Genomic DNA, 15,699 nt, shown 5'->3' with positions numbered 1-15,699 from the left:
TGACTGTTACAGTGACCTTCTCATAAAATCAAGTTTCAGTAGGTGTACCTGCTTTTGACTTCAAATATAAATGCAATTTCTCTCTCCCCTCCTCCTTTCCACCCCCGCACATATATTTATTTAACCTTAGAAATATCAAGAAAATCAAGTCTCATTTGTTTGTGCTGAAATCTCTCCTGGAAGATTTCTCTGGCCTCAGACTAAGAGCTTTCTTCCAATTGTTCAGTCAAATAAGTGCATGCGTGGGAAAGAGAAAGGAAGAATTTCTAATAGTGTAAATTAAAAATAAACCTTCTTGCTTTCTCTCTGGTTTAAAAGGTTTCACTCTGTTAAAAACGGGAACATCATAAACTAGTTACCAAGTACCTACAGGGGTGGGGGTAAGAGTTCTAAACAAAACAAAACAAAAATCAATCAAAACCCTCAAAAACAGCTTCTTGGAAATATCCTCAAGGTGCTTTTTAGCCATTGAAATTTTTTTTTTTTTTAAATATCTTTGCAGATGATTTTTTTTCCAGCAGCAAACCTACCCCCTATACTGTCTTCTGGTCATCACTTTCCTCTCAAAAACAACCAGCTCCTTGGCATAAAGTCGTCAAACAGCTCTCTCTCCATATCAGCCAACAAATATTTTACCTGTGTCCCAAGATCCTTCATCCTGGCCAAGGCAAGCTCTCTCAGGTTCCCATGCTCCACTCCAGAGCTGACTAGTGGCATTGGGATATCTCTGCATACAAAAGGAAAAACAAAAAGCTCAAGAAACCTGCATTAAAAGACATTAAACCATAAAATGCTATTATGGTCACTGAGGCCAAGATCCCATATAGCAGCCCATAGAATTTATCTGAATTACCTTTGTTTCAAGTCATTGGTTGAACAAGAAATAACACAGGCAATATCAACTAAAGACAGAAGGAAAATGGAGAGGGAAAAAAAAGCTAGAGAACTTATTTTAGTAAAAGACTGAAGACAAAACTAGGTCTTTACAATCCTGAGAGGCAGGTTATAATTTTGCTCTCAATTCTTCACTTGGAAAGCTGAAAAAAGGATCATTTAGTCCAGCTTGTGCCTAGCCTAGGACACCAGGTCACAGTATCCGCTGCGGGAGACCAGCAATCGGAACCAGACCACATCTTTCTGCTGTGTCTGAGCTGAATGCCCATCAGGGAAAACTCATCAGAATTACATTTTTAAACTGGGAAGCTAACTGCTTAAAAGATAAGTAGTCCCATTCAAGAAATGATTTGCAGCCAAGTCCAGACATAAAATTTAGGGCCCTCCTGTGGGAATGGGAATTGGTGAGTGTGCAAATGGCAAGATGTCTTCCTGAAGTTCTCCAAAGGAGGTACTAAAAAGAAATTTGAAAGCAAAACCAGATTTGGCCTCTTCAGTGCCTTCCACGGCAGCCAATTTGTCTCGCTAGACATAATGTAAGCTGGACACCAAAGGAGGAATTATCCATTGAGATCAAACAGAAAAGAAGATATTACGCTATATTATATACAGTAATTCCAAATGATTCCCCCTCTTCTGGCTCAAACTCTACCCTGGTACCTCCGATAACCCACTAGACCCCTGGATATAAGGGGTAGCAATGGAGAAGGCAAAAAGGCATGTGAGCTATGTATGGTGGAAAGCACAAGTCGGCTGTGAGAATAAAGTAGGAATTATAACTAGCGCTGGGGCAGTTACCTATAACTAGACACAGGTAATCTTCAAAAGCAAGAAAACACCGCTTATAAAACTCCAGAGTATTTTAAAATTAAAAACACTCTAAAAAGACACAGACAAACCTACTCAAGTACTATACAATCCAAAACCCCTCAGATTTTCTACAGAGAAATAAGAACTATACAAGTGTGAAAAACACTTGGTACAATGTAGAACAATTCGGTCTCAAAATGCAGTTCACATACATCCTTTGATGAGTATTCCTCCCTTTTCTTCATCTCTACAAGCATCCAGCAGAGTAAAGAACAGAATATCACCAAAAAACATACAGACAACTGGATGGTTCAGGGAATTGATAATGCAATTAGCTTAATCCATCTTGGTTCAGTAGTGATTGAAAGTCATCACCATCGAGCAGCTGTCTGATGACCTCTATAAAATGTATTAATGGAGATCTATTCAGTTCCTTGAGGACTTGTGTTCACATCACGGCCGCCATCAACAGTCACTATTCTGGGCAAGAGCTGTATCAGGGTAATGGTCTGAAAGGGTCCTGCAGACCTGATCCTTGTGCTGCTTCCTTGTGTTGTGGAGGCCTGAGACACTGGCAGGGGGCAAGAAAAGGAGTTTTCCTTTACTATTAAGAACGAAAACAAGCATTTCAGATTCCAGGATTCTCCTCCTATTTCAGCATCAAATGCAGTCCAATTTTGGTACAACTTTTGCCAACATAAAGCTGGGTCCTGGGGGCCTTGTGGTTTACTTATTTCCTCCCGCTTTCCTCGACCTTCTTTCCCTAAAGCCAAAGGGTCTAAGAAAGCTTCCCCACCTCTTAAACTTGCGTAACAAAAAGTTGAGGCAAAATACCATTAGCTAACCAGTTCATTTATTCAGTGGATTTCTCTGAGTAAATAAGACACTGCAGAGCCAACACAACATACTTCAAAGAGCTTCAATTAGAGGAAATGAGCACTTCACATTGTGACTAAAGGACACACGGGAGGAGAACAGCATTTTCATGAGGGCATGTTAGATCTACAGTGATAATCTAACTGAACGCCTATCTTCTAACTAGGGAACAACTCCAAAAAGTCAGGCTGCACGTATTTCCCCTAAAGGGGCACAGATGAAACGCACTGACATCTTCCAGTAGTAGGTCTTTAGCAAAATCCAGAGTCATCTAAGAAACAGTAAATAAACTACTGCAAATAAATGAAAGATTACAAGATATAGTAACTCGAGCCTCTTATCTGCTGACTAGGGAACAATCTAAAACAAAACGTGTATGTGAAAAATAAGCTTTTAAAAAAAAAGAAAGCAAGGAAGAATTTTTCTCTCCCCACTTCAGATTAGGGCAGAATATGTAAATAAATATTCTATGTACATCATGGGTATACACGATAAATGTGTATTTCGAACAGCCAAAAGACAACATTGCACTAGTGATTTAAGGACTTGTTAAAATGCTAAATAAATTCAGGCTAAATCAGGGATTTGGGATTAAATCATGACCTTATTAAACTTAATGTGCTATTTGCCAGGACCTTCAGAGTATATTTAATCTTTGATTTTTCAAACATATTGTGTTAGCAGTTGTGATGCAGTTGATTCATGTACATGGTGGAAATCAAAAGACCTTGATTCTAGCCTTAACTTTGACTTGTTAGATGATCTCAGTTGACTAACGTATTTTATTTCTCCATGCCTACATGTCCCCATCAGTAAAGTGAAAATAACATTTACATAAAACACTGAGATCCGCAAGAGGAAAGGTGTCACGCTCTCTGGCATTACTGCTGTCATTTCACACCTTCTTACACACCAAAGCACTTAGGGGTGCACAACAGGTTCACAAACATTCAGGTTAAACAGAGTATTAAGCATCTTGGACAATCACAAAGTATCCATGAAGACATTCTCTTCCAACCAGCCATTAGCAACATCCTCACAATCATTTTGCACATATTTAACCTAGTTTTCTGAAGCAGAAAGGCTTCTACATTGTTCTGTCAGTGACACCTCCTCCGTGCTCACCCAACTCCTTAAACTGATAATTTTGAACATATGCGACGGATTACAAAAATGGTGAGTCCTTATGCTTCCTGAAAACCTGGCAATAGAGGACAGAGATCCCAAACAGCGATCCTAATAGGGAAGAGCATGGCTGGCTCAGCCTTTTGCCGCTGTTTTGTTTGCTAGAAAATGTGCATGCGTGCATCAAATGGCCAGTTGGTACGCAGAAAGCTCAGAACTTGCCACCTTCTGGGGCAAAAGATGAATCTGAAAGGATTTTGGAAACAGAGCCTGAAATACAAGGTGTGGAGGAAGGAACTGTGGAAGCAGAGTAAGATGGAAAGGGCCTGGGGAGGTTGCAGCGGAAAGCAATGGGAGACTGGGAAAACGTTACTATCCCCAGTGAAGCAGTGCTGGAAACAAGGACAAACATTTTAGAAATCAGGCTTTGTTCATTATTCTGCTACAGAATAACACAATGATCCTGAAGGCAATTTAGATCAAAGTAATAGCTTTTGCACTTTGCGCTGGAGGTGTCAAAATCTGTAATCACTAAGAACAAATTTCAGATAACACGAGCCAGTCAGTAAGAAAACAATTATTCCACTGGAACATAATAACTGACAACTGGATGACAGCTGAACGGAGGCCTCTGCTGCTGACAGAAGAAATCTCAGTCCAAATAACCAGCACACAAGGCACAGTACCGCGAGTGAGAGCTTCCCAGGTCTGTGTTCCTTAGCAGAAGACCTACTAGGCTGCAAACTCATAGTCCTGCAAAACGAACAGCTTTATTCTCAGATACAATGCTATGCCAATAACATCATGAAGAAATGGACCATTGTGTCTATATTGGAATCCATCAGGAAGAGGGAGGCACACAGGGAGAAAAGACAAGAGTTTTGCCTTTGGAAATGCTTCTACAAGTGACACGAAAAGTCTGTGGGAATATCAAGTAACTATACCCTGTAAGACATGTTTTGCCTTCTTTATCAGGATCATATTTCCTCTTTTCAGAACTCAGCTGCAGCCCTCAGTTCTCAAAGGAACAAAGAACTGAAGATGGGATCTCCTGGTCTCTGAATCTGCGTCTCAGTTACTACAGACTGTTGGATCACAATCACATTCATAAATCTAATCAAGCTTCACCATAGCAATACTTTGGTTCTCTTCCTCTGTGGTAAATTTGGAAAGGTGCTCCAGAATCTCATTCTTATGATAGACAGAAAATTCCTAGCTTCCTGCCTCATTTTATGCAAGGTTACTTTGTATTTCCTTCTTTTGTACCCAAATCAATTTTCCTATTTCTTAAAAGGTTATTTCCCCTCTCCGATATATTTGCAGAGACCATCTATATTCACATCTAACCTTCAGACAAAAGACAGATGCTCCTCCACACAGATTCCCATAGAAGTTCATTTTCTTGAAGAGTATTTCAGATAAGGTCTTACCAAAGCCTTTGTATAGCTGCGTTAATACTTCCCTCTCTAAAAAAAGAGTTATCTTGAATGAAATGTTTTTCAGAGCTGCATTCACCAGGGACTCATTTACCATGTGACAGACGACTAAGACCCCAGAAATTTTTCCTCTTCTGCTATTTTCACATGATGATCCTCCAGTTGCAGCAGAACCCCCTCAGCATTTGACCTCAGACTTCAACAACTAAATCTCATCCCATCTCTATCACCACCAGATCCTCTTGTAAATCCTCTTTCAATGACACTTCCCAGCTTTGCATCGTCAGCCAGGGTTCCTCACTGCCCTACTACCTTTTGTGTCATTTCAAATAAATGAAACTTCGAGTAAGGTTAGTTTTTAAACGGATGTTTGAGAAATGCCATTAACAATCCTTTTCAAAGCCACTCCAATGTTTCTTGTCTTGAGCCACTTTCTTCTCTACCAGGTTTCTCTGCTTGCTCCTGCTCCATTACATTTCTGATATGGCACAAAACCAAATGCCTTACAGAAGTCCAGACAGGTGAGATTTAACGCATAAGGCTTTCTCATTCTGCATGCTCTCGGGGAGCTATGCATTAGCACTGTTTCCAGCTCATGTAGCTGGAAATCAACTGAATATTGTCTGCACATACAAAAATGGGCAACTGTGGCATAGCCTCCCTTCCTAATATCAGACAGATGTAGGAGATAACAGCAGAAAAAGGATCCAAGAAGGCTCCACATTGAAAATACAGAGCTCAAATACAAGTATTACCTAGCCCTCTGGTAGGTGGGGTTCTAGATGGGATTAATGGCACTGCTACCGTGCATTTATGAAAACCCTCCAACATCCATGGGGAAGGACAGGAAGACACGATAGCTGGTGGAGGGGGGAAAATCCAACGCCTCACAATTCCTGCAATAAACACAGGAAACTTAATCCGCAGCCTAGCAGCAATTATCCATCAACATCACGCTACCCGTTCCACATCCTATGTTTTAGTCTGACTGGCAGCGCAAGCAGGGCCTCCAGAAATTTTGAAGTATATGTGGGCGCATTAGAGAGGCAGATCAGTTTAAATATCTTCTTGTTTTACTTGGCCTTTCCCATAGTCAGACAGAAGCAGTTTTAAAAATCTTTAGTGCATTAACAATTAGGACTAGAAAATAATAAAAGAGTGAGTCACATCTTGCTGTAATTAAAGTAATGACCCCTCCCAGTGCAATAAATCAATATACAAGGCCCACCAAAGAACATTACCTCTGAACGCGGTACACACGTGTCCACGGTGGGACGAGAGCCAGGATCCTCGCCACCAGATCCACAAGAGTGCTGGGGGGGTAGCTCTTGTATCTTCCAGTCTTCCAGAGCTCATACAGACCAGTGCCACGGATCACTAGTGTTGGATAGAGTTTCATCCCATCTGGGCGAAAGGCAGGATTCTCAAAAAACTCCTGGAAAACGGAACAAAAATTTAAGTCAGAGAATAACAAGCTAGATTTCCTGGGGCTTTAGTGCCCCCCAGCTAGGCAAAAAAACCCAACAAAACAGATTGCAAGACAGATTTTGTAAAAACACAACTGGAAGTGCAATTTAAGAATTACTGGCTTACACTGAGTTTCCAATATTTATCAGTCTACAGCATTTTCAGAAATAAAAGAGTATATTCTAGTCTTAGGGAGAAAGGCACTGAAGAAAATAAACACGCGACTGCTGTAAGTCAGATTTGTGCATTACTGCTACCTTTCAGCATGAATTCAATAGATTCAACAGATACTGCACCATTTATTGTAACAGACTTTACCCAGAATTAGAACAATAGAAATGAGTGTACTTATCTTCAATCTCAACAGACCACATTCAGAGATTAATCAATGTGTCTGGGACACATCATTTGAATAGCAATGGAGAAAAACACAATTATTCTTCAATGATGTTCTGAATAATCCTGGAGAATGGAAGGACAAACTGCATCCCCTACTTACTCTCCTATGACTAAATACCAATACAGAACCACAAATTGAATAGCACTAGCTCATACTACACAACAATTGCACTGCTCTTTTCATATTAAATTTCAGTAACAAAGATTAAAATCACTTACAAAAAATAAATAAAAAAAACCCCAGCAGCACTCTGCATGAAGTAACCATTAAATCCACTTAAGCGATGACACAGCCATCATTTTAACAGTGTCCAGGGGCAAATCTAATACCGGATGACACTAATGTGCACTTGAAATCCGCAGCTTGACCTGTCTCCAGGATGGTATGCTCACAGCAGTAAAGAAATGCAAATTCGCTATGCCAAGTTAACGGTTGGCGACTGGGCGTCCCCAGTTGCTTCGCTACCTTCAGTGCTTAACAGCACTTCACAAAATCACAGAATGGCTGAGGTTGGCAGGGACATCTGCAGAGCATCTAGTTCAACCCCCCTGATCAAGCAGGGTCACCTAGAGCACCTTGCTCACGACCCTCTCCAGATGGCTTTTGAATAGCTCCAAGGAAGGAGACTCCACAACCTCTCTGGGCAACCTGCTCCAGTGCTCTGTCACCCTCACAGGAAAGAAGTTTTTCCTCATGTTCAGATGGAGCTTCCTGTGTTTCAGTTTGTGCCCGTTGCCCCTCATCCTATTTCTGGGCACCACTGAGAAGAGCCTGGCCCCATCCTCTCTACACCCTCCCTTCAGATACTTAGACACATTGATGAGATCCCCCCTCAGCCTTCTCTTCTCCAGGCTGAACAGGCCCAGCTCTCTCAGCCTTTCCTCCTATGACCAGATGCTCCAGTGCCTTCATCATCTTAGCAGCCCTCCACTGGACTTGCTCCAGTAGTGTCACATCCCTCTTGTATTGAGGAGACCAGAACTGGACACACCACTCTAGATGTGTCTCAGCAGTGTTGAGCAGAGGGGAAGGATCAGCTCCCTCGACCTGCTGGCAATGCTCCGCCTAATGAGCCCAGGATATCATTGGCCTTCTCTGCCACAAGGGCACCTTGCTGGCTCATGGTCCCCTTGTTGTCCACCAGGACCTCCAGGTCCTTCTCTGCAGAGCTGCTTTCCAGCAGGTCAACCCCCAGCCTGTACTGGTGCATGGGGTTATTCCTCCCCAGGTGCAGGACCCTGCACTTGCCTTTGTTGAACTCCATGAGGTTCCTCTCATGAACTTAGCTGAACTGTTGCAATACATTCACGTGGCCCAAATGCACGCGGGTATTTTGCGGTATTTTCCTGGTGGCAGCGCGTTAAGCCAGCTCATGCAGTGCTCAGCAAGCACCGAGGCTAGCATGAAGCGTTGTGAGCAGGCTGCTGGGAGCAGGACCTCCCCGCTCGGGCAGCACTGAGTTGCTCTGCTGGCTCACTGTGCCTCACAAAACCATCCTTTAACATGACAAAACCCAGCAAATGGCTTTCTGCCAACTTAGCACATGGAAAACGATCTGCACACGCTCAAATGCATGTTAGATCCAGCACAAGGAAGGAAGAACGCAAGCAAGGTGAGAGGAGTGGCAGGATCATGTCTGCCAGCAGTTCGGGACATACTATTTTTAAAATTTTCCACAATTATTTTAACTCAGATCAACCCACTGACTTGGGTTACCCGCAGGTTTCCAAGCAATTTTGCCAAAAGCTGTGGCTGCTAAGAGAACGGCACAAGAACCCCATCCATAATCCAGCTGTGCTCACCCCATCACAGAGTAGCTAGAACATTTCTGAACGAAGCTGAACGTTTGCGCAGAAAGTGCAAGACCCACGATCTCACCCTCAGCCTCCAGGTGCGTTATCTAACTCGTTTCTTCTCACAGAGAAGACACAGCAAGACCACAAACCGTTCCAGACAGGTGAGACACCGTGTATACGTCCCATTAAGCTGCGCTATTCATGAAGTAAATGGTTTAAAAAGAAGTGGGCCAGAAACAGATGACTCTGGAACCCAGTGTCAAGGCACTCGTTCTGGAGGGTACGTAGATATAAAAGAGGGAAAAAAAGATTGGTCTCCTTTTCTCACAACTGTACGCACTCTATAAATACAGCTCATCACCACGCTCACTACCACGAGGTGAGAAAACACGCGTATCTTGCCAGCTCTGTGAACCGAGCAAAGGGCATAAGCACCTTCCTTGGAGACCCTCTGGGCTGGCTCACGCTGCCGCGTCGCAGGTGGCCCGAGACACGACGGCCCCCTCCCCGGCCCATGCTGCCCACCACGCGGGCCCTGTGCTCCCCTTCGTGCCAGCTCCAATTCCCGATGGACTCTTGACCAAGAGGACTCACCTCGCTAATGCGGGAGAAGGCAACACGCGTTTTGGGGAGAGCATTTTTCTTTCATTTTGCGGTCGAGTCTGGTTGTTGGAGGAGTCTATCGAGTACCAGAGGTGGAACAAAGTCAGAAAGGGGATTTGCCCCCATCGGAGAGCAGTGGGCTGTTACACCTGTCAATGCATCTTTTGGAAGTGTGTGTCCTCCCCGCTGCCCCAAGGGTTGTTTGACATTACAGGTAAAGCAATGCCCTGGCTGGCGGCGAAGGCAGACAAGCTCTGTGCTTGGCTGACCACCCTTACCACTTCTTCTGTGCTGGCTCTAGCATGCTTCTGACCCTCAAAATGCAAAGACGACAAATCACTGGATTCATTTTCAAGCCAGCCAACTGAAGCAGGTGTGTTATCCAAAACCACACAGCACATTAGGCAGAACAGGGGCAGCGACTAATTCAGAATAGTGAGGTCCTGGAACAACCCAAAAGGACCGACTTCCGTCCTTTGTAGGTGGTTAGAGGTGCTCTACTGTAAAAGAAAGCAACTTTGAAAGAAGGAGTAAGAAAACCTCTAAAGAGAGGAGCTCTGTAGCCCAGCAGCACTGAAGACACTGAAGACCTGAAGGTAAGAATGCAAAGACACTTCTGCCACGAGATACAGGAAGGTAAATACACCAATCCAGCAAGGAAAAAAGCCTCCTGTCTCCAGTAAGGTTATGTATTAATATGCACAACAATACCGAAGTGAATGCAAAAGCATGCGTGATTCACCAGTCAGAATATTTAAACATTCACTCATTTACATTGCAGATTAAAGGCAAACGCATCAACACAGCACTAAGGTTAAAAACATCCAGCAGGCAAAGGCAAGGTCAAAAGTTAAGGTTTCTAATCACACCATGAGTTTTGCTACTTCATACACACTGCATATTTTAAGTCATATATTAAGCTAGCTGATAACGTTACTTCGTATTTCAGTTATGCTGGTATTAAAAATGTAACAGCTTTTCACATTTATGTCTAAAACTATTTCTCAGAACATTCCTCAAGTTTAATTATTTCAAAATACAACACGACTACCTTCTTTTTTTCCCGAACCCCTTTTTCCAGTGGAAAAGTGTGGCATTACGCCAAGGCAGGTCTGTGACATAAACTTCAAAGCTTTTCTTTAAATCCCCATATTTAAAAGCTTAATCAAACCTGTTTACAAACGAAAAATGGGTAAGTCTCTCCCGAAATAAAGGAATACAAAATGCAAACACATCCAAAGCTTTAGTAGGAATGCCAGCCTTTTTTTTTTTTTTTTTGTTAGACCTCTTAAAAGGTGTCTTCAAATGATAAAAATGTTCAGAACAGCTCACTGCCAGAAAAAAAGTCAATCCTTAAAACAACATTTGTTCCAGAGACCACCACTGAAAGCATCTCTAGAGTCAACAGGAGGCTTTGCATCGTTTCGAATAAGCACTCGATCAGGACTTAAATCAACATCTGCTAATGCACCTTGAAGCAAGAGGTTAAAGACAACCTATAGAATAAGGATCCCTGCGTGTTTCCAGTTTTTTCAAACCACTTGAGGATGCAGCAAACTGCTCTCGCATGCATGAATATTCCAAAGGGAAACGCACAACTTCAAAGCTACTAAACCGATTTTCTTTGAAGTTTTCTCCCCGCTAGCTAAAGACTGTAAGCCAAGCACAGTTTAACACTTCTTGTATGATAAAGATGGATGCTAGAGTAAAATTTTTAATTTGTGCACGTAGAGGATGGGCAGGGTCCACGAGATTTTCACGGTGGTTTAATAAAAACAAGAGTGGTCAGTTCAGCTGAAACTTTTAAGTGATCTGGAAGTTCATAAACACGGACCTTTTTATGCCCTTAAATAATGTTTCTCCCATCCTTGCCCAATTTAGGCAGTGTTAGAGAGTAGTTGGGTACTCTTGCACTGCAAATAATATAATGAGTAACCAGAAAGTCCTGGAATTCAAAATCTTTTTCCTTCATCCAAGTTCCAACAAACATATTTTACTTGTAGGAACAGCTGCTCTTTAAATTACAAACAATGACTCCTAATAAGATCCCATCAGTACATATTCAGTCTACAAGGTTATACAAGTTAGCCACTAACATGTTTTATGAGAATAGTAATTGATTTTACTAGCATATGCCTTTGTTGTAGAAGTTCCCTGTTATTAAAGCTAATGGCATCTGTAGGATCCATTCATCCACCACCTCATAAACTCCCTGCCACTATGAATAATCAGGGTCTGGTGGGTGTAAAATTAGTCATTTAGGTGCCAAGAAGCCACTGATTTTTCCATCAAGGCAGATGCATCAAAGTGGATGATGGAATCCTTTTGTCCCAGTCCTATAATTGCTTTGAGTCTTAAAAACTGCATGACATTATTATTACTGCCCAACAAAGCAGATGCTGGTTAAGAAACAAAAGTCAACGTAATATGAAGCAAGAAAAGATGAGAGAGGAGTAACAGAATGTAAGAGGAGATGCAAACCGGAGAGGAAGCCATGAACTCAAGTAGCAAGGTAAAAATACTTTCATATCTGTTTTGCAACAACCTTTTTAAATAGAAAATCCGTTAGTCATCCACGTATCTGTTCACAGTTGCGACAGAAAGGTCAAATGATTTTGGATCATAATCACACTACGCAGTGGTTTGGTCCCACTTTTTAGTTCTGACACAGTGCAAACCAGCCAGTATTAAAAAGATTCCACATTTTGGTTCTAATTCAGTTTTGCTGGTCACTTCCAGTGAAGGGGGGGGGAATATATATATATATATATATATATAAAAACCTGTTTTAAAGTGCCCCAAAAGCCACATTTCTGCCCCTCGCTCCAAAACAGAGAAAAATACTTTGTGGGATTCCACCTGCATTTTTTCCTACCAGAACAGAGAATCTGTTGCGATCTTTAATCCTCCTGCTCTCAAGAAGTTCAATAGTTCTAGGAGATATCAGTTATAGGATAAGTGCAGCAGTTTTTAAGCTATTTACTAAAATGTCAGGATTTATTAAAAATAAAGGTCATCAAAATCTAGCTTTGAGCAACTGTCCAGTAGAAATGAGTTGCTGCTCAGTCTGATTCCATAAATGTACTTGAATGGGACCATTTATTCAGTTACCTGCATTAAACAGATGATTAAATTCACGTCCAACTACATTAAGATGAGCAATATCTTAACTCTCCATATTACAGCATCCCTTATCTCTTTCAGCTGTATTATTTATAACCACAAATGCGGTTAATACTTGAAAGCTACAATGCTGAATGACACTTCCAACTCTCCAGGGAATGAACAGCCACTTAGTGGTTTAATTATAGGCATTAATAGAAGCTTGTGGCTCAAAAATGTGGTTCAATTCCAACTCGAAATTTGCATTCCCCCCTCTGCTTTGCAAAGAGTAGTCTAATTAAATGTAGCGATAGGATCTGCATTCACTAATACTTACAATGGCCTACTGACTGATTGCTATAGACCTTATGCTGCCTTTTAACAGCGTGCTGGAACAGCCTACAATTACACACGTTGTCAAGCGCCGGTTGTCACCTGGGAAGGAGGGAAACGCAGTGCCAGCAGCAAGCTGAGGCACGGTCATTTTTAAGCCACTTAACATCAATATCTTCCAAATGTGTAATTTTGGACCTCCTATCAAGACTCACTAGAACATAAGATGATACCACACCTACTAGCTTCGCCTGATGCTTATTTTTAAATATACGTAATTAAAATGAAACCAATTGAAACATTTTCCTAATATAATCTTGGGAATTTCCAAAGTTGCTTTGGGTTCAGGTACAGATGATGCATTGATATCACTCATGGCAAATACATCACAGTTTTGGAGGTAAACTGCCACAGCTTGCTTTTTCTTTTTAAACCAAGCCAAAGCAATGCTAGGGTTCTAGCTGGTACCAAGTGATCCTTAACCACCACAGATGATCAGAGCTTTGGCTTCATTCATTTCCTCTTGTGATTTCTGCTCTATACTAGAGAGTCACTTCTAAGTCTACATGTCTTGTGTGCAAATCAACTCCAAATAAAGCTAATTAATTAGCTTCCGCATTTACCAAGATGACAGAAAGCTCACATTTCCCCACCGGAGGCATCACCCCTGAAGACTCGCCTCTGCAGCGTGGGTGCACAGGAAGGCTGCGCCGCACTCCCCGACGGACGATCCGCTCGCGTAAAGCACCGAAGAGCAAAAGGATGAGCTGAGACCGGCTTCCCCAGGAAACTCTACAGTTTGCCCACTCTATTTTTAATATGCAATCTACTGACCACAATCTACTCCCAAAGCAGCAGCAGAAGCGGGCAAAACGGGGATGAGAAGAGGGAAGAAGCTAGTTCTGGACCACCAGGGAGAGGAGTGTTACCGATCCTCGAACAGCAACATTTACCGTCCGTTCAGATGTTCTTTGGAGACACTCCACACTGCGACTACTAAATCCTGCTGCTGAATCAGGGATGGCTGATGCCAACACAGTCAACACGGCAACGTTTTTAATTAGGCTCCTTTGAAATGCACGTTACAATATACATGGCATGAATCTGTATAAAAATGATTCAAAGGCAGACTTGGTGCTGACACACATCAAGCCACTTTTGCTTAATGCCTGTGCTCATGACAGTCTCCTACAGATCTGATCATGTGGCAAAAGTTTCTAAAGCAGAGGACCCAAATTTCCAGCTCTCCTGAGACCGCTTACGCAGCGTTCTGCAACCCAGGGAGGAAAGACCACTTTTGAGTAGGCTGTTAAAACGCTCCTGACGATTGACAGCTACGTAATAAAATCCCTACAGCTACTGACACGTCAAGCTGTCAAATTCCACCGTATAGTATATGATTAGGGAAGCTACTAAACCAAGAAAGCTGCGCCACAAAACCCAACTTTTGTGCCACAAAAGGTTCAGTTCTACGACTATGATTAACATCTGTTTTCAGCCCAACTGCCCACAAATTTCTTCAACCCTAGTATATATTAATGTGTGGAAAAACAGCACAAAGATTGTAGCACAGTAGTTGGAACAGAAAAGTTTGTTTTCTACTTCATTTTGCTAGTCTTTAAATTCCTAAAAGAACTGAGTGAACATCACGAAGGATCTTGTAATTCCCTCTTCAAGGTTCAGAAAGCTGTTAGTGCCTCCTCCCTTCCCCGACAGTCTCAAAAACATTCAATCCAGACGCCAAAGGGAACTTTTCCAGAAGAGCCTCATAACACAAGTGACTCCTCCTAACAGTCGCTCATAAGATCACATTAGGCATGGGAACAAACTGCTCTCAGCGTAAAGGAAAACAACCTCATTCGCAGAAGAGTTAGTCCACAGATGCAAAGCAGGCTGCAGCAAGTTATTTACCAAGGCTGTGCACCTCTCGGTTTCATAAATGCCACGTCCAATTCTCTACCCGCTATAAGAAGGAAACTGCTGCTGCCAGAGACAGAAGGAACAAGCTTAATTTACACCTCTCGCCGTCGCTTTTTACTCCTGGACTGTTAGGACCTATACGTGGCCTCCTGTCTGACACTCTGTCGGGTAGACGCTCTCTTCGCCAAGTTTGCACCGAACTTACCCAAGGAGATCCTAGTCCATGACAGTCCTAGGCACTGCTGTACTACAACTCAATAACGAGAGGAGCCATTTAACATTTGGAAGAGGCCGTGGGCATCAGCAGCATGACCTTGGAGCGCGGTTTCGACCCCTGAACACAGCATCCATCAGAGCAGCCGACAACCCTCTCCAGATTGTGCTCAGTGCACCAAGCAGTCCCATCTGCTTAGTCCTGCAGGTGCTCCAAGTGAGCCTACATTTATTACGCAGTTTTGGAGAAACCCATGAGAATACCTCAATCAATTTACTGTGAAGTTTCACCTTCACTTTTACCAAATGCAGAGCTCTGGTCTTTGTGTTTCTGAGAGGGTCAGCTATCTCTGAGGGCCAAGGACAGGAAATACAGCATTTTTTATTGTCATAAGTTAGTACACAAGTTTTGCAACACCAATCACTTTAAATAATGTCTTCTGCCTTAAAAAACATTGAAATCAACAACTCTCTAATGCTTTCGGTAACCTAATCCTCCTTCACCAGACCTCTGCTCTCCATAAGGAACGCAATACAGTCGCTTGCTCTCTCCCACCCCACTCTGCCCTGCAAAAGCTTCTCCGAGTTATGTTCACAGCAACAATGTTATGCCTTTCCAGTACCCTTAAAAAAGAGGGAGAGAGAGTGAGAGCGCGAGCGCGCTATTTAAGTCCTTGAGGTTTTAATTTGGACTTGGTGGTTTACCCACCCCGATGGCAAGCAT

The 15,699-nt window shown here is 42.6% G+C and overlaps 1 protein-coding gene across 2 annotated transcripts in view; it reads right to left on the bottom strand.

Moving 5' to 3' along the window:
• ELP3 (elongator acetyltransferase complex subunit 3) overlaps window positions 1–15,699 on the bottom strand; it is a 91,340-nt gene that overhangs the window by 30,903 nt on the left and 44,738 nt on the right. For both annotated transcript variants that reach the window (XM_067294453.1, XM_067294454.1), the window contains 2 exons: window positions 6,383–6,576; window positions 637–727 (listed from right to left, as the gene is read on the bottom strand). In XM_067294453.1, coding sequence (XP_067150554.1) covers window positions 637–727; window positions 6,383–6,576 — 285 coding nt within the window. The remainder of the gene's footprint in view (window positions 1–636; window positions 728–6,382; window positions 6,577–15,699) is intronic.

This window comes from Apteryx mantelli, chromosome 3 (assembly GCF_036417845.1).
Source record: "Apteryx mantelli isolate bAptMan1 chromosome 3, bAptMan1.hap1, whole genome shotgun sequence".
Taxonomy (NCBI): Eukaryota; Metazoa; Chordata; class Aves; order Apterygiformes; family Apterygidae; genus Apteryx; species Apteryx mantelli.
This window is presented reverse-complemented; position numbering and strand designations above follow the sequence as displayed.